Source organism: Lontra canadensis, unplaced genomic scaffold, assembly GCF_010015895.1.
Source record: "Lontra canadensis isolate GAN:19392208 unplaced genomic scaffold, GSC_riverotter_1.0 scaffold127, whole genome shotgun sequence".
NCBI classification, from domain to species: Eukaryota; Metazoa; Chordata; class Mammalia; order Carnivora; family Mustelidae; genus Lontra; species Lontra canadensis.
The window spans coordinates 3,320,562-3,344,876 of record NW_022631121.1 but is presented as its reverse complement, the minus strand read 5'-3'; the positions used below and the strand labels follow the sequence as shown (position 1 = coordinate 3,344,876).

Sequence of the window (24,315 nt, the reverse complement as noted above, 5' to 3'; positions counted from 1 at the left end):
CCCTGATGAGGTCTCCTTCAATAGGCCAAGAGGTCTATGAAAAGTTGCTCAACATCATTAATTATGAGGGAAATGCAAATCAGAACCACAATGAAATATCACCTCATATCAGTTAGGATGGTTAATATAAAAAAAAAAGTGTGGGCAAGAATGTGGAGACATTGAAGGCTTGCACACTGTTAGTAGGAATGTAAAATGGTGCAGCCACTATAGAAAACAGTGTGGAAGTTCCTCAAAAAATTAAAAATAGAAATACCATATGATCCAGCAATCTCATTCCTGGGTATAAATACTCAAAAGAATGGAATTTAGGATCTCAAAGAGATACCTGCATTTTTACCCTCTTTGTAATTACTATTCACAATAGCCAAGTTCTGGAAAGAAACTAAATATCCACTGAAGAGAAATGGGTAAAGTAAATGTGATGTGTGTGTGTGTGTACGTATACACACACATATATATGTCTTTAAGATTGATTTATTGATTTTAGAGACGGCACATTCAGAAGTAGGGGAAGGAGCAAAGGGAGAGAGAGAATTTCAAGCAGACTCCCCGCTGAGCATGGATTCCCCGAGCCCTATGCGGGGCTCAATCCCATGACCCCAAGGATCATGACCTGAGTCATAACCAATAGCTGGCCGCCTAACCGACTGTCACCCAGACGCCCCATATGTTTTAATAAATATATACACATTCATACATACACACCGTTGATAGAGGAGATTTTCAAACTTGTTATGTTTGCGGGCCCTGCTCCTAGGCGCCCACAGCAGCTTTAACATTTACCAAGGTCAAAATGACTCAGCCAGACCTTGAAACAGAAGCTCTATTTCTGCCCCGGGCACACCGTACGTCTGCTTCACTAAAACAACCAGGAAAGGAACATTCCAAACAAAGAAAAAAAAAAGGCTCCCTGGTTCCCATAAGATGGAGGTCCTACAGCCTTGCACATACTAAAAACATAAGATAAAGTCTGTAACTTTCTGTAATGCCCTTTGTTGTGATGATTTTTAACTTTTTTTGTTAAAAAAAAAAATTATCTGACCCTACACCAAATATTCTTTCCCTGAAGCGCTCTCTTCTTTTTGAAGATTGTATATCCAGGGCAGTTGTCCTAACTTGGGCTCGAATAAAACCCTTTTCCTTTAAAATTAAAAAGAAAAAAAAAGATTTGTTCATTTTGGGTCAACACAGTGGAGTCTTATTCTGCCTTAAAAGAGGAAAGCCTGCCATTTGAGGCAGCACGGGCAAGCCTGAAGGACGTTATGCTCAGTAAAACAAGCCACTCACAGATGAATGCCTTGTGGTTCTACTTATGTGACATACCTAACATCATCGTACCTGCAGAATCAGAAAATAGAACTGTGGGTACCAGGGGCTGGGAGGAGGAGCCAATGGAGAGTTAGTTGTTCTACTGATAGAAAGTTTCAGGTATGTAGGATGACTTAATTCTGGAGATCGGCTTACAGTTAACAGTACCATACTACACACTTAAATATTCTTCAGAGAGTTCATGTAACATGTTTTTTAGAAAAATAACCAAAGGGACACAAGGAACCTTTTGGAGGTGATGGATATGTCTTACCTTGATTGTGATGATGATTCCACAGATGTATACATATGTCCAAACTCATCTGACCACACATGTTAAGTATGAACTGAATTTTATATACTTCAATAAACCTATTTTAAAAGAAAAAAGAATTCTAGGGATCAGTTAAGAGTGTGGTGGGTCTGTATGTCCTGTCATGGAAATACCTTGTATTCATTTTATTACATCAAGGACAAGAGGCAGAATAATATATACATTGTTAATGACAAATCTTAAAAATTCAATATATTTTTATAGCACATCTACATAAGAAAAAGCCTCAAGTCAGCTTTAAAATGACACACATCAGATTGTTCATTGTGATTACCTCTGAGGAGGAGGCTGAATTTTGAGGAGAGGGGAGACTGTAATTTATGTGTATTGTTAGAAGTCTTTATAAGAACATATGTACTATTATCATTGTTATTAAAATATTTAAATACATCTCACCACAAAGATAGTAGCTGTGCATTAATCAGATAAAGCGATTGATGGCTGATCCTGACAGCAAACCTGCCAAGGCTTAAAACAACAAAAGTTTGTTTGTCATACACATGGTCTGATGTTGGTTGCCGAGGGCCCCCTCTGTCAGATGACCCAGGAGTCCAGGAAGCTCCCATCAAATGGCTCCACTTCTCAACAAGGGTCTCCGTTTGCTGCTGCATCAAACAGAGTCGTACTAGCTCCCAAATACCTCGTCCTGGAGGTGACGAACACTGTGTCTGTTCTTGTTTCAGTGTTAAGACAGTGGTTGTACCACCCTTCCTAAGCAGGGAGGGAATGCAGTCTCCCCATCAGCCCAGGAAGACCAAGACATGATGTGATAAGCCCTTGCAGCCTCTCCCATTAATTGTAACATAGTAGGTGCTCAATAAAGAGCAACTCTTAGAATTTGTTATGAAAACAACCCTCTTCTTGGAGTCTAAGTAGGCCAGTTTGCCTTGCAGTTCTGGTTTTTTCCAATCCTGCTATGTGGCAGGTGCTTTCAAAGACTGGATCACATTTTTTTTTTAGGTTTTATGTATTTATTTGACAGAGGCACAGCAAGTGAGAGAACACAATTATGGGGAGTGGGATAGAGAGAAGCAGGCTTCCTGCTGAGCCAGCAGCCCAATACGGGACTCTATCCCGGGACCCTGGGATCATGACCTGAGCTGAAGGGAGACGCTTAACCGACTGAGCCACCCAGGTGCCCCCACATTTAATTTTCAAAAGGATCCTGTAAAATCTTAGTAAAAAGGGCTCACCTTTTGCACTCAATGGCTCCTTTCTGTACTCACCTTTTAAACGAGTTCTAGACTCTCTATAGGATGAGAAGGGTCTCTTTATGGAAGCATGATCAAAACTTGGGAGACTGGGCAATCCTTAGCATGACTGAACATGCAGGACACTTGGACAGATGCCATTAGGCACAAAGACAAACCAGCATTTTCCTCTGGGGCAAGTACTGAGATAAGAGGCAGCAGAAGAATGGCAAATTATTTTAGTGTTTGCTGTTCCAAGATAGTATGTCTGTCAAGAAACCATTTATCCCCCACTTACGAAAGCTCCAGGTTCTGAGGAATTCAGTCTCAGTAGATGTTTGCTGCCCAGTGATTTCCACAGTTAACCAATTATGAGGGAGGCTTTGATTGCTGACGACCAACTATGTGAGTTCAGTCCTCGGTGTATGTTCAGTGCCAGTCTCAGACTCCACACTCCTGCAAAACCCTACTGACAATATCTGTGCTGTTTACAAGACCCCCATCTAACCTCAGTTACATGCCGAGAACCATCTATTCTGTAAGAGTCTAAACACCTGTTTATTTGGGATACACTTCCTTATTGTTGTAGGGATTGGGGGGGTGGGCTGTGGTAATCCAGTATCTAAACTCCGCTGGCTATGGTTCCACTGAGGGTTGGGACCTCCAAGGTCCCCCTACAGGGAGCTGAAAGGCTCTTAGGGGAGGGCAGGTGATTCAGGACTATCTGGATCGCCGGAAGCTGGGTGCAGCATCCAGCAGACACAGTGGAGAGCTGGTTAGCAAACGAGGTTCCAATTTGGACCGGAGGGCACACTGGGGAATGCTCAGGAGACAAGGGCTATAATGCAGACAAGTGCCGGGACAAAAGGAGCCTCACACATAACCCCCAAATAGTGCTTTATTCTCACATTCACCTTCCTTCTTCAGGACTGCTTTTAGCACGTGGCTAAAACGTTTGGGTTTTTAATGACCTGTGATATACCTTGGAGTAGTGAGAAGGATAGAAAATTAAGAGCCAGAAGGTTGCCTCAGGCTGGAGGAATGGAAAAGCGTGAGGCCCAGTCAAATATAACCAGGGATCGAGTCCTGGCACTGTGACTTATCAGCCATGTAAACTTGAGAAAATTACAAGTTCTTCAGCTGCAAAATATGTCTGATAAGCCCCATCCTGTGGGACTGTTGGAATAAATGTAACAGGAATGAGGCACTTGGCAGAGTAATTAGAAAACAGTAGGTCTTCAATGAATGGTAGTTATCATAGGATTGATTTTTTTTTCTTTCTTTCTTTCTTTTCTTTTCTCTCTCTCTCTCTTTTTTTTTAACCTGCTGATGATACCATCCTCTTCTCTGGGGAAATTTATTTTATTTCTTAATTTTTTGAGATTTATTTTTTAATTGAGAAGGTATCACAGAATATGCAACTTTTAGGACAAATAACACCAAATTAGCCCATAATGCTTCTCAGCAAGTAAAACTAAAGAAGATTTTACCCAGTTCAGAATAAGTTAAGTTAACTTGGGTGTAGAAGAGTTCCCCCCACCCCCGCCCCCTAGCCAGAGGCAACTCAGATGTCCCAGAATGTATCAAAGACCAAGATCTTCGCTCCCAGGTGCCCTTTCCATCCAAACCACCCTCATTTTCACCCATTTCACGACCACCCAAAATCTAATCCTCCCTTAGAATCTGCAAAATTACACTCATGATAATCTACTTAAAATGCCCTTTTTTTAAAAAATAATTTTATTTTTTCAGTGTTCCAAGATTCATTGTTTACGTACCACACCCAGTGCTCCATGCACTATGTGCCCTCCTTAATACCCACCACCAGGCTTTCATTGGGACCTGGTTCCTCACCCACTTCAGTGTGGAGAGCCAACACAGTATCTTCGCGGCATCCCACCTTCAAGGAGTAGCACCCTTATTAGATACTCCCTGATGATGCTGTGCCTACAATGAGATTGCGCTCCTTGTCCAACCGCCATGAACAAGAACACAGGATGCCTTCCATTTCTGCCTGTGGAGGTTTTCCTCCGGTTTACTGATGGTACCGAAGTAACGCTAAAGAGCCGGTTTGCATTTCATGTCCTTCAACACCAAGAAACCATCTGTCTGTCTGGCCTCTGCTCACCAGTCCCATAGTCCTGTTGGCCCACCAAGCAGCTTCAATTAACAGTCTATCCCACCCAGGGGGTCACAGTTTCCTAAGATCCCCAAACTGCCTTTCTTCAGGGAATTTATACCTTATTACTCAGCCAGACACCCTCCCTGTCCCACTTCTTCCAACCCTCTCCCTGCCTCCTTACCTCTTTACTCTTTCTTATTGGTCCTTTGGGTCTAAGAGGGTCCTTTTGCATCTTCTTCATATGATTACTGTTCCTGAAATGCACAATCTAAGGCCAGGAGTGCTTTATATCCTGGCTTCCCCATTTCTTTCTTTTTTTTTTTTTTTTAAGATTTTATTTAATTATTTGACAGACAGAGATCACAAGTAGGCAGAGGCAGGCAGAGAGATGGGGGAAGCAGAGAGCAGAGAGCCCCATGCGGGACTCGATCCCAGGACCCTGAGATCATGATCTGAGCTGAAGGCAGAGGCTTTAACCCACTGAGCCACCCAGGCGCCCTGTGGCTTCCCCATTTCTAACACTGACTTTTACAGAGCAGATGCTCAGTTAGTACCTGGAAAATAAATGAGCCAGCAAGCATGAATTCTACTGTTTAAACATTTTATTTCTCCTCCATTCTTTAATAAGCCAAACAAATCCATGTATGTATCTTCTATCCTTACAGAGCAACAAACTAAAATGTATAGGGGAAACCGAGAATGGAACGTCTTTTGCTTCTTTCCCCTCCATTTTCTGATCCTGGTAATTTTACCGCTCAATTTTTTTCGCATTTCCAAGGGAAAGCCTGTTACAATAACATGTCTTATTGTTCTGTTTTGGTAAATATGAAAGGTTTCCCAATCTGGTTTACTAACTAACAAAACTCCTAATCCTAAAGCTATTAAAAAGAAATAACCAACTAAAATTATGACTAAACTTAAATATGAAAATTATGTAAACTTTTTGTTAAAGAAACATTTGAAATATAACAAAAAGAAAAAGAAAGCAAAAGGAAGGGAGAAAGAAAAAAGAGAAAGAAAAAAAAGAGAAGAAAACAACTCTAAGTTTATGAGATATAATAGGAACACAAAGACAATATTCACTGTGTTTCTTCTAGATCCACCCTGGCTGTCGGTTACTTAAAATGTAGACTGCTTTTTCGTTCCACAGAGAAAAGAATCTGCTTCAAACTTCAACATTGGATATAAAACCTAAAAAAAAAAAAGAAAGAAAGAAAAGGGGTGAAATTCCACGTTACTGATATACAAGAGGAACACAAAGATGACACCCGCTTCTCCAGCCCCCCCGACCCTTCGCCATTCAAATGCTGACGCACCTGGTCAACCGGTCAAAGACATCACTTAGGGTGGGAGAAGCTGCTGGCCAAGGCCCTGGCACGTGCGCTGGCCATGGCAGCGGTGCGAGCCCTGGCGGCAGCTCGGGCTCGGGCTCGCTCTTCCTCATCTCTCAAAGCCTCTTCATACCACGACGGGAAGGCGCTGGGGACAGTATCATGGATCTTGGCCAGAAACTCCAGGACTCTCATCTTGCTGGTCTCAGCGTAAGCTCGCTGGCCCCACAGGAACTCGAAGCGTGGAGGATCACTGTCGGCCACCTGGCGGTACTGGAGGTACTGCAGCTGCACCAAATCTTGGGTGATGACCTTCTTGGGCTCCCCGTAGATGAAGTGCTTCCTTTCCGCATAGACGCCCATCATATTCAGGACTTCCCAGACTTCCTCCTCAGGGGCGCAGTTGCCTTTCATGAAAATCACACCCAGCACGATCATCAGGAGGCCGGTCTTGGGCATGTTTTCGTCCTCGTGCATCGAGCCATCGGTGAGGTCTAGCTTGTTGACCAGGGTGTAGCAGTGGCGGATGGGATCCACTTCCTTCAGATCAAGCCCGAAGGCCAGCTCCATATGCTCGGAGGCTCTCTTGAGGATCTCATTGAACTGATGCCTGTACTTTTTGATGGCAAACTTCAGCATGTCTGCCTTTGAAATTGGCTCTCTCTTTTGATACTTCTGCAGCAGGAACTGCACCAGCAAAACTACCTTCTTGTTTAGTGGGTCTCTGTGTGAGACCTCAGAGCCCTTCGATGATCTGGGGCTTCCCTCATCTTGGCTTCTGGCACCTTCATCTGAATCAGTGCCTGAAAGAGCTGCATTGGCACCAGTGGAAGATGCGGCTCCCTGAGGACGCCTAGGAGTTGCAGCAGCAGGTCTACCCCCAGAGAGAGCACAGGCAGAGGGGGACTCTCCTGCTGCTGCTGCGGTAGCCTGAGCCTCCTTCAGAGCCTGGGTCTCATAGCGGGCCTGGCGGCGTTTCTCACGGGCACGGAGCTTACTCTTCTGACCTCTAGGCATGGTGACACTGGTCAGAGATGGCAGGCAAGAGTTAGGTGCAAGCAGTTGGGTTGATGAAGATGTCACCCTAGAATATGGAAGAAGAGATGGTGTGTCTAGCCTCAATAAGGATATTCTACCTGGGCTCCAAGAGAAGCTGCCTCTGCTTATTCCCTTAACGATACTGTTTTTAGGAACCCACAAAACAGGGGTGAGCAGGACTCCATGCACTTACTCTCTTCTGTGGCAGCTTGGGAACTCAGTTTAAACTCAGAGTACTAAACTTGACTCCTAATTGGTCTTCTGAAACCATCCTCTGCTGACTTGAGGCTGCCCCTTCAGCCAAAGACCTCCCAAACCACAAATGCGCAAGGCAGAAGTGAGGGCCCTTGGGCCTAACAGTCATACTTCGGCCACCAGATCAAGACACTGGGGGTGGGGTGTGCCAGAATAGGACCGGGCTCTTTGGGGAACCTCAGTTCTGAAAGGAGTGTATCCCTCCAGGCCTAGCAAGTTCCTCACCTTGACAACTGTCCACTCCTGGCACTCCTCCTTTGCTGGTGTGAGACCACACCTCTCCACGTCTCAAACGAACTCAGGCTCCACTGCGCATGTAGCGGAAGTCAGGGTGAGCACTTCCGGCCACGCCCATCTGGGCTTCCCAGCAAAAAATCTCGCGTGGGTTTCTGGGGGAGTCCCCTCAGTACTGGTGGTGGAAGAATTAGGCAGAAGTCAAACAGGGGTCCTTTCTGACTCCTGACTTGCAAGGTCTGGGATTTCTTCCTCTGGTGAAGTTAGCTCACATCAGACCAAGGCTTTCATTTCCCTCAGAACCCCCAGTAGGAAGTAAGGTGGGAGTAGAGCTGAGCAGCCATGACTGGGACCTTCCAAGACTGACAGTGGGGGGGGGTGTGTGGAAATATCTCTGTTGCCCCTTATTTTTGGGTGGATTCTCCCCCTCACTCCTCGCTCAGTGTCATACCTTGACACCTTGTTGGTGCTGGGCTGTGTCTCTTCTGCTGACCCAGAGTCAAATCCATCAGGTAAGGCAGAAATCTGTAAATAATTTAAGAATTGACATCTGTACAATATTCTACACACTGTAAATGAGCGTGGTGTATTGCTCTATTTGAGATTTCTTTTACCTAAGTCTATTAGTAACTTTTTAAAAATATTTGGTTCCATAAGGATCATGTACATATTTCTTACTTCTTTTTTTAGGTATATTTTGGATATTGCTACTGTTTCAAGTGGTATGTTCTCCATGATGTATTCTACCATTTATTTTGTGTGGCTAGACTTCTGATTTTGCTGTAGTGGGCTACAACAGTTTCCTAAAGTGCCTTATACATTTGAATATTTGACAGTCAATTTCTTTGGAGTTGTTAATTATGGGATCTTATTATCTCTTTTCATAATCCATATATTTTATTTTGGTATTCTTATGTATGGCTATATGCTGGCTCTGTCAACCACTACAGCTTAGAATAGTAGAAATGATACCACACCTCCATGTCCTGTTCTGACTTTAGTGGGAATGTTTTAACATTTCATACTTATGTATGTGTGCTGTTGATTTTAGAATATGGAAATTCTATTCTAATATGTTTGCTAACAGTTACTAGCATGAACTGGTGTTGAATTTTTATCAAAGGTATTTTTTTTTCTCTACTTTCAGAACATGATAAAATGCTTTCTCTTCTCTGTTAACATAGTGAATTCCAATTCACAGATTTTTCTCATATCATATGATCTTTGTATTCCTTGGACACAGCCTCTTTCTTCACTTAATTCACTGCTGTACTGCATAGGCTATGAATTTATTTAGAATATGTATATGGGTGAGCTTGACGCAAATCTTTTTTCTTGGGGCATACTCATCTGGTCTTTGTATCAAGGAAAGTTAGCCAGTTAAAGTGGTTGAGTGATTTCCCATCTTCCTGAATGGCTTTTAAGAGCTTACTTAATGTGCTGATTAGCTTTTTCTTCATCATTTGGTGTAATAACCTTTCAACCTGGCTGATCCCGTTACATTTTGAGGGCAAAATTTGCCCTGAAAATATATCAGGACTACAGTTTTGGGTTCTTTTGTTCAATGAAAGATTTGTACTTCTTCATGGACCTATTTAGTGATTTATATTTTGCTAAAAATGCTTCCATTTTACTTGGGTTTCCAAATTTACAGACATATTTGTAATAAAATCATTTTATTATAGAAAATTCTCCATCATGTTCATTACAAAGGATAAAATAACTCAATATACCTGATGCTCAGTATCATTTATCTTCAATAGTTATAGGAAGCTTGTTCAGTTAAGGTTTATTATTTGTCTCTTTGCTGGCAAAATCACCCCCAAAGTGTCATTAAGTTAAGTCCATTAGGAGACACATAACATCTGCTGTTTCCTTTGTGGTAATGTTGGCAGTCGTTAAGGATCATCAGTGTCATCCATTAATCCATTAGGGGCTGCTGAATTATAATTCTGGAGTTCTGTCATTTCTTCTGAGATTATTAGCTGAAATATGTCTATAGGTAGAATCTTCTGTTATCTTCCATTCTGTTTTCTTGAGGTAAGTCTTAGAGTTGCCCTGTTTTACTACCTAGAGAGCTAGATATATAGATAGGTAAAGAAAGCTAGATTTTTTGGTCTAATCAGTATCAGTAAACTCTTTAGCTCAGAATTGTATTTTTTGTAATTTTAAATAACGAGAAATATTGCTTGAGAACTAAATCAGTAACTGGATGAATAATTCATCCATTAATAATAATTATTAATGGGCAACAGTGAAATAATACATGTTCAGGCCCTAATCTTTGTCACATTACAGATTATTTGTGCCTACAGATAGTTTTAATTTCAGAAAATAGAGAATTTTACTGTAATTTACTCAAAGCTAGTTTTCTTTGAAGGAATATACTTTCTGTGTTCTTTCTACATAGCTAAGCAGTCAGCATGCCAGTTGAGTTTTATTTTTTTTCTTTATAAATTCTAATGTAGACATGGCAACTTGTTTGAATGTTATTACTCTCTTAGGTTGCATGCATGCACGTAAAAGATAAAATTGTATACTCCTTCCTCTGGGTTCACAAATTTATTCAATATAGGGCTATCCTAATAGAATCAGGGCTCGATTCATTACTGTAGCCAATGCAAAAACATCTGACTTGTTCGAATAAATATGCTAATATGTACTCTCAATTTATTAAAAAAGATTTTCCAACTTCTCATTTTACTTGTTAGTAAATTAAATACTTAGATTTTTGAATGAATATTTACTTCTTGAGTAGGTCACTTTTAGACATATTTCCAGGTTAATAAGCCTGGCAATACAAAATAGTTGTCAAGCAAAGACACTGAAACCATGGAAAAGGAGTCAGGTTATAAAACCCGGTTTGTCACCATTCTGTTAGAATGGGTAAGTTAGAACTGTATTCCCCTGTGCCTTCACCCATCCTGCTCCTCTGTGAATGATGTTATAACACGTTCTCAAGCAGAAGGGACCTAGATTGATTTGGCCCCTGACAATGATTTTAGCCTTTCAGTGGCTCAAGACCTTGTTCATCTTTATGTTCTGCTCCAGGCCAACTCAGACAAACTGTCCACTCTTAAACCTGCTGCTTCCAATACCATGTCAGCCATTTCAATGCCAGTGAAGGACTGCCAGTGAAGGACTGAACTTCTGAAGGCTTCCTCATTCCCATGTCTCATTCTCTTAGACATTAACTCCAGCCCAGGGAACAATGTTTAGGAGACACAGGCTCCATCTGTTACTAATTCAGAGGAAATGGATGCTCTGTCTTTGATGAGCACAATACCTGTGACACCATGCTTAGATTAACATAGCCAGGGGCCAATTTGGCAGATAAAGAGAACTCTATTTGGGTTTTTTAATTTGTTTTTCATTTGCATTTTAGTTAGTTAACACACAGTGCTATATTGGTTTCTGGAGTAGAATTCAGTGATTCATCACTTATATACAACATCCAGCACTCATCACAACAGGTGCCCTCTTTAATCCCCATCACCCATCTAGCCCATCCCCACACCGGCCTCCCTCCATCAACCCTAAGTTTGTTCTCTGTCATTAAGGGTCTCTTACAGTTTGTTTTGCTCTCTCTCTTTTTTAATCTTCCCCCTTCCTATATGTTCATCTGTTTTCTTTCTTAACTAACACACATGAGTGAGATCGTATAGTATTAGTCTTTCTCTGACTGACTTATTTCACTTAGCATAATACACTCTAGCTTTATTGCAAATGGCAAGATTTCATTCTTTTTGGTGGCTGAGTAATATTCTACATCTACTTTATCCATTCATTAGTCGATGGCTATTGGGCTCTCTCCACAGTTTGGCAATTGTTTAGAATGCTGCAATAAACATCAGGGTACATGTACCCCTTCAAATCTGTATTTTTGTATCCTTTGGGTAAATACCTAGCAGTGCAATTGCTGGATCATAGGGTAGCTCTATTTTTAACTCTTTGAGGAAACTCCATACTGTTTTCCAGAGTGGCGACACCAGTTTGCCTTCCTACCAACAGTGCAAGAGGGTTCCCATTTCTCCTCATCCTTGCCAACATCTGTTGTTTCTTGTGTTGTTGATTTTAGCCATTCTGACAGATGTGAGGTGGTATCCCATTGTAGTTTTGATTTGTATTTCCCCGATGATGAGTGATGTTGAACATCTTTTCACATATCTGTTAGCCATTTGGAGGCCTTCTTTGGAAAAGGATCTTCTATCCATGTCTTAACTGGATTATTTGTTTTTTGAGTGTTGAGTTTGATAAGGAAAAGATTTTTTAAAAGATTTTGTTTTTATTTTTATTTGACAGAGAGAGAGATCACAAGTAGGCAGAGAAGCAGGCAGGGCAGGCGGGGAGGCTCCCTGCCAAGCAGAGAGCCTGATGCGGGGCTCGATCCCAGGACCTTGGGATCATGACCTGAGCTGAAGGCAGAGGCTTAACCTACTGAGCCACCCAGGTGCTCCAAGGAAAACTATTTTTGAACACATTACTTTGCCACTTGCCAAGCAACCAAAACAACTGACTAGAAAGCTTCTGAATAGGGGCCCCTGGGTGGCTCAGTCGGTTGGGTGGCTGCCTTTGGCTCAGGTCAGATCCCAGGTTTATGGGATTGAGTCCTGCATTGGGCTCCCTGCTCAGTGGGGAGTTTGTTTCTCCCTCTACCCTTCCCCTCTCCTCATGATATCTCCCTCTCTCACTCTCTCTCTCAAATAAATAAAATTTATTTAACTAGGAGGTGTTAATACCTCCTAGTAACTGGAAGACAAAGAAGTGTCTAGGGTACATGTTATTGAGTCAGGACCAGGATTAAGGTGAGAAGAGTGGGGAATAAAATATTAAAGTTTTAAAGAGACGGGATCTGACCCTACACATGGATGACCCTGACAGTCTGTGCCTCACTTGTTTAAGACTATTTCCAGCCCATGGATGGTATCTTTATTTAAAAGTGTGATACTTTCTCATCATGGATTTTTACATTAACCTTATTTTGTTTAATATTGAATAAAAGCATAATTCATCTTGATTACTGAGATTGTTTGATCTATCCCTGACCTTAAATTTTGAGCTCAAGCCTCACTTGCCTCACCCTAGCCCTAGTTCTAATGAATCTTAAGGATTTAATACTGATCCTGTCTTCACGCACTAAGAGCAGTAATACTTAATTGTACCTGGTCTTGTTTTAAATTCTAGGCATCATTCCACTGTCTGCCTTTGTGATCTTGAGCAATAAAATTACCCTGTATGACATTATGTTAAAAACATTTAGAGTGGAGAATAAGGATATTTTTTTTACTGAATTGGTGGGATGATGAAATAAAAGTATATATGAGAAAACACTTCTTAAGTTTCACAAATTACTAGTTGTTTAGAAATATTTCTTGGATTGAAATTTTGAGAAAGTCCTAAAAATCAGCCTCGATCCATCCTTTGAGATACCCAATACCTTAGTTTTTCATCTCTACATAACAAATTATGTCAGACACAGTGGCTTAAAATAACACCTATCTATTATCTCACATTTCTGTGGGTCAGTAGTGTAGATGCAACTCATTTGTGTTATGTCAGACACAGTGGCTTAAATTAACACCTATCTATTATCTCACATTTCTGTGGGTCAGTAGTGTAGATGCAACTCATTTGTGTTCTCTGTTCGGGTCTTCACTCTCAAGGTGTCTTGTTGCTGGGCTGTATTCTTTTCAGGAGGTTCTTGGGAAGGGACCACTTGCAAGATTCTCATTGTTGGCAGAATCGAGTTAATCTGTCAGTCACTACAGGGTTAGGGTCTCTGTATCTTTGCTAGCTGTCAGACAGGGGCCACTCTCAGCTCCTAGAAATTGACTGCATTCCTCGCAATTGGCCCTCTCCATTTTCACAGTCATCAGTGGAGAATCTCCCTTATGTGGAATCCTCAGTACCTGAATCCCTTTCTCCAGGAAGAAAGAAACTTGCCCTTTTTGAGGGCTCACCTAATTAGGTCCCGTCCATCAAGGATAATCTCCCTTCCTTAAAGTCAGCTGTGCTACATAACATAACTTTATTATGGGAGTGATATCCCCTTATAAACACAGATGCTTCCTGCATTCACTGGGAGGTGATTATATGGGCATGTGAATTATTGAGGGTAGTCTTAATTATTCTGCCTCTCAAGCCTAGAAAAAATAAATGACTACAGAATTTTTGACCATAACTGTAGCTAGAACTCCCAAGTTGCATATACTGTACTAAATTTAGAACAAACGGTTTTGAAGTCTCTAATGCTGTGGTTTGTTTTGGTTTGTTTGGTTTTCTACCTTCTTTGAAACAACTCTGCCTCACAGCTGTTAGCATCCATCAGGCCACTGCTCAAATGGGATATGTGGCACAACAGGCAAAATTGAGGCTTCTAATTCCCAAACTGAAAGGCTGCATTCAGACACTGAACTTTAAGGGGTCTGTTGTTTCATCATTAATGTCTTCAGGTTTTATCAACTCAGCAGCTACTCTCTTTCTACTTGTCATTTATTTAACAAATACATATAAAGCTAAGCACCATGCCAAGAGTAGAGTATGCAGTAATGAATGAGCCCTCCTGTGTGTCTTCAGGGTGCTACATGGAAATCCATAAGGTTTACCACTCATTCATCCTTCTTTCCATCAGAGTAACTTTAAATGTAAGCAGCAATAAATTATTCTTATGTTGTACTATTTTCAAAGGTGTAGCAATGGTCATATAACAAAATGAGGAGTGATGCATGGACCATTCAACTGGAACGTGGACATCTGGGCTTCAGTGACGGCTCGCTGCCAGTATGCCTCTCAACCTGACCATACCTTTGCCTGTCTAGGCCTCAGATGCTATCCTGACAGGTTGGTGGACTAGCCTATCACAAGTATTGCCTGTTTGTTACCGGTGCTTACTACAAATAGAAAAGAATTTTAGATTCTACAGGAAATGTGTAGGTTATATAAAAGTTTCAAATGAAATGTCATTAATTTACTTGGAAAGGAGTAATCTGCCAAACAAATATAATAACAACATATACATAATCATAATCATGTAAGTTCTGACCAGGTAGTTGATAAAATTTTCCTTGGCTGAAAATAGCAAAAGTACAAGGATTTAAGGAAGAAAAAAAAAAAAGATGCCTACAAAGGCACAAGTTCAGTCAACTTAAACACTAGAGGCCTGTGTATTTTATCTTCACAGAAGGGTTGTTGGGAATCTCTTTCCAAAATGAAGGGGAAAAAGTAAAGAATGCCTGCCAAGCAAAGAGAAAAGTTTGGGTATTTTAGATATTAGCAGTCATTTAAGCTATATGTCAAGAGAGTAGATTTTTACCTGCAAAGAAAACACCATTTGGAAGTTCTGAAGGGACACTGGGGTATTTCAAACATTTATAATCTGATGGTTTAAGAGGTTTGGGTTTGTTGTTCATTTGTTTTCTTTATATGCTCACTCTTAGTGGCATGGTAAAACTAAGCATCTCAGCGCATGCATGTGCACTCACGGGGCAGATAAGAAGGGACAGCATGGAAAAACCAATTCGCAACCACTACAAGACAAGTGAGATGTGTCCTAGGAAAGGAGGGGTTGTGACTATAAAAATGTCATTAACGTAGCTCCCCAGACCGCTTTTTACAACTGAGGTGTGACTGAGTTGTGGGATGGGGCATATAGCTTTTCTCACCTGTTCTCTAAAATATCTGTCTGCTGTGGAGTCACAGGGATAGGAGAGGAAAAAGGAAGGAGGCAAGACAAATACCATAAAATGAAAATCATCAGAACTCCTTATTTACTGAGGATCCCCGGCATTACAAGTGTGCCCTGTGCCTCATCGTACACAACCTCTGGTCACTTTTAGTCACTAGATTATACAGGCGAAGAGAGGGAGGCTCGTGCAATTTAAAAACTTTCATTTATGTATTTAATTTCTATTTACTATAGCCAAGAACTTGATCAAAGTCCTAAAAAAAAGCAAAGGCCTAGACTGAGCAAGAGACAGAGAGGGGTGTTGGAAGAGCTCTTTTTATGCTCAGAAGAGGCAAAGATTCTTTGACAGTGGATAAGCAACTTTCTTCTGTATCGTATCTTGTAATCAGCTCTGGTCAATTACTTTCTCTTTTCACCTTTTCTTTTTTTTTTCTCTTTGTCATATTATTCAAAATTTTGATCATCAAAATGAAGGATCTCAGCTATAAACTACAATGAAAGTCATTATAAGCAAAAAATTCATGTGATACTTATTGCAAGGACATTGCTCATGATAGAATCACCCTGAGCATTCAGTTGAGAAGACCCTTAGGAAATACACTCTTAGCTTAGTTCTCTTATTTAGGAGAAACTATTCTGTTGTCTTTTTTACTCAAGTGGGAAGTGGAATCTCAAAGTCAAATTCATGCATTCTCATAGCAAGTGAACATGATCTGATTCTGTGCACTCTGAATACCAACCAGACCTTGTATATTTCACCCCCCACTTTAATATTTTCCTGAATACAAAATATCACAATCCTCCATTCAATAGTCATTTACTGGTAAAGAATTTGGCTATGTGATGTACTGAGAACTGAAGATAAAATGGTGAACAAACTATGGGCACACCCTGCCTTCATGGAGCTTATCATCTAGTGGGAGAGACAGATATAAATCCAGTAGACACACAGACACACAGACACACACATGTATTTATTACAAACTGTTCAAGATTATGAAGGTAAAGGACAGGGTGATAAAATAGTAAGATACTATTTGATTCAGTAAGTTTGGGAAGGCTATCCTGAAGAATTAGTATTTTAACCTAGGAAAAGGATAGATTCGAGTTAGAATAACAAAGGTGGTAGGGTTTCAAGACTGTTCCTTAAGGGACCTGCCCGGGCAAGGGTCGGAAAGAAGAGTAAGTTTGATGCACTCAACAGACTGGAGGAAGACCACTCTTGTTTGAGTGTGAAAATCAATGAGAAGAATAGTAAGGAGTTTGGGTTTCTTTTCAGGTGCAAAATAGAACCACTGAAGGGATTAGAGCAGGGACAGGACCTGACCAGATAGGCATTTTCTAAAGATCTCTGTGGCCACAATGTAGAGAACAGATTAACAGAAACGATGAAAACAAAACAGAAACATGTAGGGAAAAGAATTCTGGACACTTGGGCAGTATTGCAGGATTGTGACGCTGGAGATGGAGAAAACTGCACAGATGAGAAAGCCACATCAGAACAGAATCTGCAAGACTCACATGCTGCTTTGCATATGGATGGTATAGGAGAAAACAGTGTCCCAAATGCCTGCTTATATCCGCGGTGAGGGGGCGTGCACTCACACTTGCATTACCTGCTGAGTTTGGGGAATCTGCAAGTGTACAGTGTATCAACATTCGGCACCAGAATGGATGTAATTTGGGGGTATGGTTGTGAGTTCAATTTTTAAAAAGGTTGCATGTGAAGCACCTTTGATAAATATTCAAGGGAAGGTATCAGGCAAGCAGAAATATATATGAAGCGGAATGTTCAGAGAGGTCTGACCTTGAGATGCACATCTGAAGTCATGAGCAAGTATTTGAAAATGGAAGCAATGAACATGAATGAGATCAGCAAGAAAAAGACTACAGAGTCAGATAAACGTGAAGGCAAGCCAGCATTTCAAGAATGGGTAGAGAAGCTTACCCATTACTGAAGACTTAAAATACATAGAAAATAATTTAAACACCCATAATTCTCTTGAATATACATAGAAATTGTTAACATTTGGTACCAGAGCTTACAATTCCTATGAATATCCCAAATAGTTTTACTCTTAATTAACAGAGATAGTAAGTTCTCCTTCAGCGTCAACAAATAAATTAGTCCACTCAAGAATATTGTTAAAGTACAAGCATAATAAAGTAATGAATAAAATACATTCTGTAAAGAGTGAAACTTTTATACTCAGTACCTCTAGTTAAGGCATCTACAGAATTTGGTGAAATTAAGTTCTATAGTGTAGCTGCTTCAGAAAAAACTCACTGTCGCATTTGAAAAAAAGCAAAAAGCAGATGTTCTGCTAATGGTGGCATTGCGTTGCTGTGTGAAGGACAACACATTAAATGTGCATTACGAGCAAAGTAGAACAACTTATTACTGGCTTTTCCAACACGGAGTCATTTGTGTTCCTATTAAAACAAATATTAACCGGTTTGTTCTAACTTGATTTCAACTTGAACAGCTTTTAAAAATGTCAGTGTCTATAAGTATAATGCATTTTTAAAATGCACCTAAAATTCATTCAAAAGAAAACGGCTATGCACATTGCAGTTGCATGTAAATGTGAAATTGATGGCAAAGCCATATTGTGATTAATGTGTAATATTTGGTATTTGCATTAGGGAGGTCCTTTCCTATTTTCAGTGGCACGTGGTTTATGGGGTCTGTCACAACCATGTTATGTATAATGCAACACTGAGCTGAGCCTTAGGACCTGAGTATGATATTTTAAAAATTTATTTTCTTAACTTCTTCACTGCTTAATTAGAGTGATGCCTTCGCAAAACTGAAGAAACTCTCTCCAGAATTATTAAATTTCAGGTTCTATGGCACTTTTATTGTTGTGGTAACTATTAAGGCATATGTATACTTGCTGTCATTTTAAGAAAATTATTCATAAAAGACACTGGGCTTTTAAATCAAGATAATTATTTCCTATTGGCATGCCTGCGTGGCTCAGTGGGTTAAAGCCTCTGCCTTTGGCTTGGGTCATGATCCCAGGGTCCTGGGATCGAGCCCCGCATCGGGCTCTCTGCTTGGCGGGGAGCCTGCTTCCCTTCCTCTCTCTCTCCCTGCCTCTCTGCCTACTTGTGATCTCTCTCTCTCTCTGTGTCAAATGAATAGATAAAATCTTAAAAAAAAAGATAAGTATTTCCTATTAAACTTTAGTTTTAATCTAGGTCATTCAATATGAGTTTTATCTTGGCACCTAGTTTTTTTTTAAACTCTATTTTCATGATTTGACACTTTTATTTATTTATTTATTTATTTATTTTAAAAAATATTTTATTTATTTATTTGACACACACAGAGAGATATCACAATTAGGCAGAGAGACAGGCAGAGAGAAAGGCAGAAGCAGGCTCCCTGCTGAGCAGAGAGCCCAATGCGGGTCTCGATCCCAGGACCCTGAGATCATGACCTGAGCCGAAGGCAGAGGCTTAACCCGCTGAGCCATCCAGGTACCCTGATTTGACACTTTTAAAACTGTAGAGGAATTTAAAGAATAAGAAAGCTCTCAAATATCCATAACAATGAGAATATATAGGTAATAAAATACATGTACTTACATAATACAGAAATTATACCTGAAATTTTCAATAATGGGTTTTTTAAAAAAGATTTTACTTGATACGGTGAGCAAGAGAGCATGAATTGTGGGGAAGGAACAAAGGGAGAGGGAGAAGCAGACTCCCCGCTGAGCAGGGAGCCCAATGTGGGTCTCAATCCCAGGACTCTGGGATCATGGCCAGAGCTGAAGGCAGACACTTAACCAACTGAGCCACCCAGGCAACCCTCAATAATGGTTTTAACCAACAGTTCCCTTTCATACTTCTACTGAGTCAAGCCATTTACTATTTGAATGAAACCGGTTTTTGTTTCCTTTTACTGGTTTTTGGACTGATAACTAGATAAAGAGCCCAAAGACAAACAAACACCAAGGAAGGTCATATGGCAATGACCAAGCTACAGCAGAATCAAGACACATCAACTTCAAACAAAAACATCGTGGAGAAATACGAAAGAAGAAAGACAAATAAAACAAAACAAAACAACATACATATTTTATGAAACACAACACTGGTATGAACTTATCAATCGTAATAGCAAACTGTTCAATAGCAAGATCTATTTTGGGAGTTTTGGACCACTGTGTAGCAGTAAACTCACAAGCATATCCGTAACAGCGATGCTAGAAGAAAAATTTAGAAAAAAGTTTTTCTGTATGAGATTGTTTCTTTGCTTTTATGAAAAGGAAATGCATTTTCATTTAGTGAGAGATGCTACACAGGAGATGCATTATAGTGAAAGGCAGGTGTGGGTTTGTTTTTTTTTTTTTTTTTTGCTTTTCTCATAAGAAGAAAACTTGATATGGCTGAAAACTGCCTCTAAATAAAGAGAAAGAAACAGCTTGCTTTAGTTTAGTGTTTTCAGTGCTGAGGAACATGGGTGTATATTATTCTTTTCCCCATTTGACAGATGAGAGGGAAACTGAGATACAATAAAGCTATGTGATTTGCTTGAAGCCAATAGAACAGAGCATCGTGGTAAAAATTGAGAAGCTTGCCATTCTTCTCTCCTATTCCCAAGAACCAAATTGCTCTAAACTAGGAAGGTAGGTTTCCTAGGATCATTTTCTTCTTGATGACATTTTATTTAAAATGCTGTAAAAACAGAAAGTCAAAAACAAGAGGTAGAGAAATGTACTGAACAGTAATGGTAGTAAAACTTCTGAAAATAGCCAAGTCAGGAGGAAAGAGATTAGACACCAACTGAGACAACAAGGGATGAAGGTGATGAGGAGAACATGTCAGAAAGTTCCTAGATGGATCTTATGCTGTGCTTACTGAACTCTGGGCCACTCCTTGTGCACTCCTGGTTAGGAATCTAAATGATCCTCACATGTGCTTTGTAATGCATAATAGACATTAAAAAATATTTGGTGAATTTCAGGATGAACATATTGTTGATAGTATAAGATAACTGAAATTTATGTGTATTTTAATATAAATACTTAGTAATTTTGCATAGATAATTTTTGTAGAGAATGTTATTTTCAGATAATCTCATATTGTTTGGTATCTCAGTTTAACAATTCTAACAATGAATATAATGTCTTACCTGTGTATATATTGAACCAGAGTTTGTCCTGGAAGAGCTTAAAAGTTCCAGTGTAGTTCTTTGAAGACTGTGCTGAATCAGTTTGCTGTTGTCACAGTTGTGTTGTGTAGAAAAGAAGAAACCCAAATTCAATGCATACCGTAAGAACTTATTTCTCTCTCATGTTTCTGCAGGCTGGCTGGGGTTTTATGATCTTGGCTGACTTTGTTTGGGCCTGGCTCCAAGCTGAAGTGAGGGTCCAAGTCCACTCTATGTATTTCTCATTCTTTTTGCACCAGGGGCTACCTGTACCCTCTTCTCATGGCAGTGATACAGTAGGAACAGAATGAGCCCAAGCCCAGAATCACACAGCACTTTTCAAGTCTCAGGTTACGTCATGTCAAGTTACATGGCCAAACCCAACATCAGGGGATCATGGATGTATATACTCTCCTCACCTAGATGGGGGTGGGAGATATTGGGAATGAATATTTGCTCAAGAGTAATCTAATCTACCATCCATACCTTGACCAAAGTGCAATGTGCCTTTGAGGTTTTATTATGGATTCCCCAGGACACAAACTATTTTCTACTTGTTATGCTAAGAAAATAGTAAGGCAGCTTAAAGTATTTTAAGGTCAGCAGTTAAGGTTTCTCTTGGTCATAAATAATGCAAAAACTTGAGTGTATATGTGTACCACAGGCCTTTGTCATCAAAGCTCTCACATAAATACAGAGATTTTGCTTACAGTCTTACTTTTTCTGAAATTCTTTATTAACATTTATAAAAAGTGGGGAGGACCCTCTAAATGCTGGAATTTCATATTAACATTTAGAAAAATAAGAAGGCATAAACTGTAATCCACTGCCTTAGTGTGATACTTAAAAATCATTGTATTTTTAATTAGAGATTTTTCAGGGAGATGAAAAAATAGAATTTGAACTGCACATTTGTTGACTGGACTTAATAAGGACTTGGGATTTTTGAATAAGCTGAAGATTGGCAATTTTCTTACCAGGGCTATCATTACTAAGAAGCAAACATTGTAATGCCAGTTCTGGATGGAGACTGAGCTCTCATGATGGCTTCTATGAGGACAAAATGAAATTTGATTTACTACTTTATATTTTCAAAGCCATTGGAAGCCAGGAGACCGTCCTCATTATCACAGCTTTTATTGACTTACTTAATTTGACCATTTGCTTATTTTTTATCTTTTAAAGTTTCGAAATAACAGAGTTTCTGGAAATTGATGTTTTATATCAAACTGTTTCTACATAAAGGAATGACTAATTCATAGCCAAAGGCATTCTAAAACCACACATACAAAAAAGAGAGTAAGACCAAGCTCCATCCATTCCTCAAGCTCAACATGCCGTTATCATACTTAATTTTATTTGTAAAAAGAGAAAAAAGAACTATTTTTTTTGTCATGAACATTGTTTTTGGCAGTTGAGTCACTTTATTCTGCACAATGCAAATGATTTTTGTGACAGTAAGGTTACTACTCTTGCATGAGTGAGCACATGGAAACAGAGTGGGCCATAAGAGACACCTCTCGGTTGACACTTAAGGAGAAGGGATGTACCTGTCAACCCCCTACCCCTGAAGAGTTAATAAAGAGCCTTCTGGTAACATTCTTTGGAACATCTGTCTCAAGAATTGCAAAACTTCTTGATTTCTCTTTCTGATAAAAATATATCAAATAATATAGTGATACATGATAAAAGTAGTATACTGTCCACATACATAAAAGTCTGCCCTCAATAGCTATTTGCTGAATGACAGACATTTTATCTGTGAATATTTTATACATGTATCTACTTACTGATATGCACATACAAATAAACAATTTTTTTAAAATGTCTAATCAAAATTGGATGATTTCATAGTTAACAGTGTATTGAAGTCAGGGCAAGCTAAGTAATTTGCCAGGACCAGTGAAAAAAATGAAAATGCAGGGCCCCTTCTTCAAAAATTACTAAGGTTTTCAAGATGGTGACAAATATGAGGACTTCTAAGCATGGGCCCCTGTTCAAGTGCACAGGTCATTGTGCCCATGAAGCTAGTCCTGACCGAAGTATGTGCTACATGTGTAGAATGCTCTTTCTTTCATGCAACAAAAATAATAAATTACTGTCTTTGGGAAGATTAACAGAATGACTCTCTCTTAGCATACATATGTGCAAATATATATAAGAAATTAAACAAAAATATATACATCTGTGTGTTATATATCACATACGATATTTCATGATGGAAAGTCTACTTCATATGATTATATTACTATTACATATTTGAATTATGTAACCAAAGCAATTGATAGAAGTCTGTGATATAGGGTCCTATATCTTTCCTCTCAGGATTTTACTCTATTTGTATGTTGGGGTGAAAATCAGCAATCTTCATCTCTTTCACGATCAGCCTAAAATTCTGAATGTGTGGTTTATCCTTAATTCTCTAAGATTCCCTTCCATTCAAGAGGCTTCTGACATGAAAAGGCTAGAGTGTCTCACAGGAGTGGCTCAGAAGAGCATCACAATTTTCTTCTAGTCTTTCAGTTTGCCTTCTGAATAGAAACAATTCTAGGAAGAAGTATGCTAAGAAGGTTTTCCCCAACATTTATCTAATAATAAAAATAATAATGACAACAACAACAGACATTCCTAAGCACCTGATATATGCCACTCTCTATATGTAAGTCTCTTAATTCTCATAACTATCCAAGGAAGTAATATTATCCCAATTTCACAGATAAAGAAGACATTGCTCAGGTGAGCTTTTACTGTATTGCATTACCTAAATGAGAAGAGGTAGAACCATGATTCAGTGCCAGATCTGTTCCACTATAAATTCCCACAGGAGGAAGGCCAGTCTGGGACTCTAAGTCACCCACATAGAGATGCAGGGTTTTGTCTCCAAAGGTGACCACATCAATTCTTTCCCTTTTTGAAAGCACATCATGAAGAAATGGAGTTAGTTTCCTCTCCTCTTGAATTTGAGCCAACTTTGTGATTTACTCTGACCACAGGACAGAGCAGAATTGCCACAGTGTGAGTCCCAGGCCTAACACAGAAGTGGTTCTGTTTTCTCTGGACAGGAAGCTGGCCTCTGTGATGTAAAGGAAACTTGGGCCATACAACTGAAGGATGAACCGTCACGTGAGCATACAGAGGCCACGTGGAAGAGCACTGAGGCACCAGACATATGAGTGGAGCTTTATATCTCCGACACTAGCACAGCCACCAGCCAAATGCAGGCGGAGCATGACTACCGCCATTGTTGCCTGGAGCAGACAAAACGCCCAGCCAAGCCCTGCATCAGTTCATGACCTAGAGAATTCTAGGCAACAATACATTGCTGTTGTTTTAAGCAACAAAGTGACTTGTCTAGTAGCAGCAGGTACTCAAACACAGGGAAACCTGGGACTATTCTGTTTTGGCAAAGGTGGAGATTTTGGCAGCTACAAAGCCCTGGCTGACTGTCTTGAATACAGGCATGTTTGGGCAAAGACATGTTCTGAAACTCCATGGGAGTTCCAGTATAGTTTCTTAGGTCTCCTGTGGGAGAAAACCTATCTGCAGAAGTTTTGATGTGACTTTACCTTTCATCAGAACAAGCCATGAGTACCCTTAATTGTTAGAGGAATGAAATACTTAAGGAAGAATACCTTGCCTGCCTTACAGCTAA

At 39.9% G+C, this 24,315-nt stretch overlaps 1 protein-coding gene across 1 annotated transcript in view; it reads right to left on the bottom strand.

The window, feature by feature from the left end:
- Positions 1–6,037: 6,037 nt before the first annotated feature.
- LOC116857842 (melanoma-associated antigen B18-like) overlaps positions 6,038–24,315 on the bottom strand; it is a 251,411-nt gene continuing 233,133 nt past the window's right edge. Inside the window, exons 2-5 of the mRNA XM_032842303.1 lie at positions 8,267–8,340; positions 7,807–7,990; positions 6,274–7,372; positions 6,038–6,148 (exon numbers count right to left, since the gene is read on the bottom strand). Of these exons, the coding sequence (XP_032698194.1) occupies positions 6,295–7,305 (1,011 nt within the window). The 5' untranslated portion in view covers positions 7,306–7,372; positions 7,807–7,990; positions 8,267–8,340 and the 3' untranslated portion in view covers positions 6,038–6,148; positions 6,274–6,294. The remainder of the gene's footprint in view (positions 6,149–6,273; positions 7,373–7,806; positions 7,991–8,266; positions 8,341–24,315) is intronic.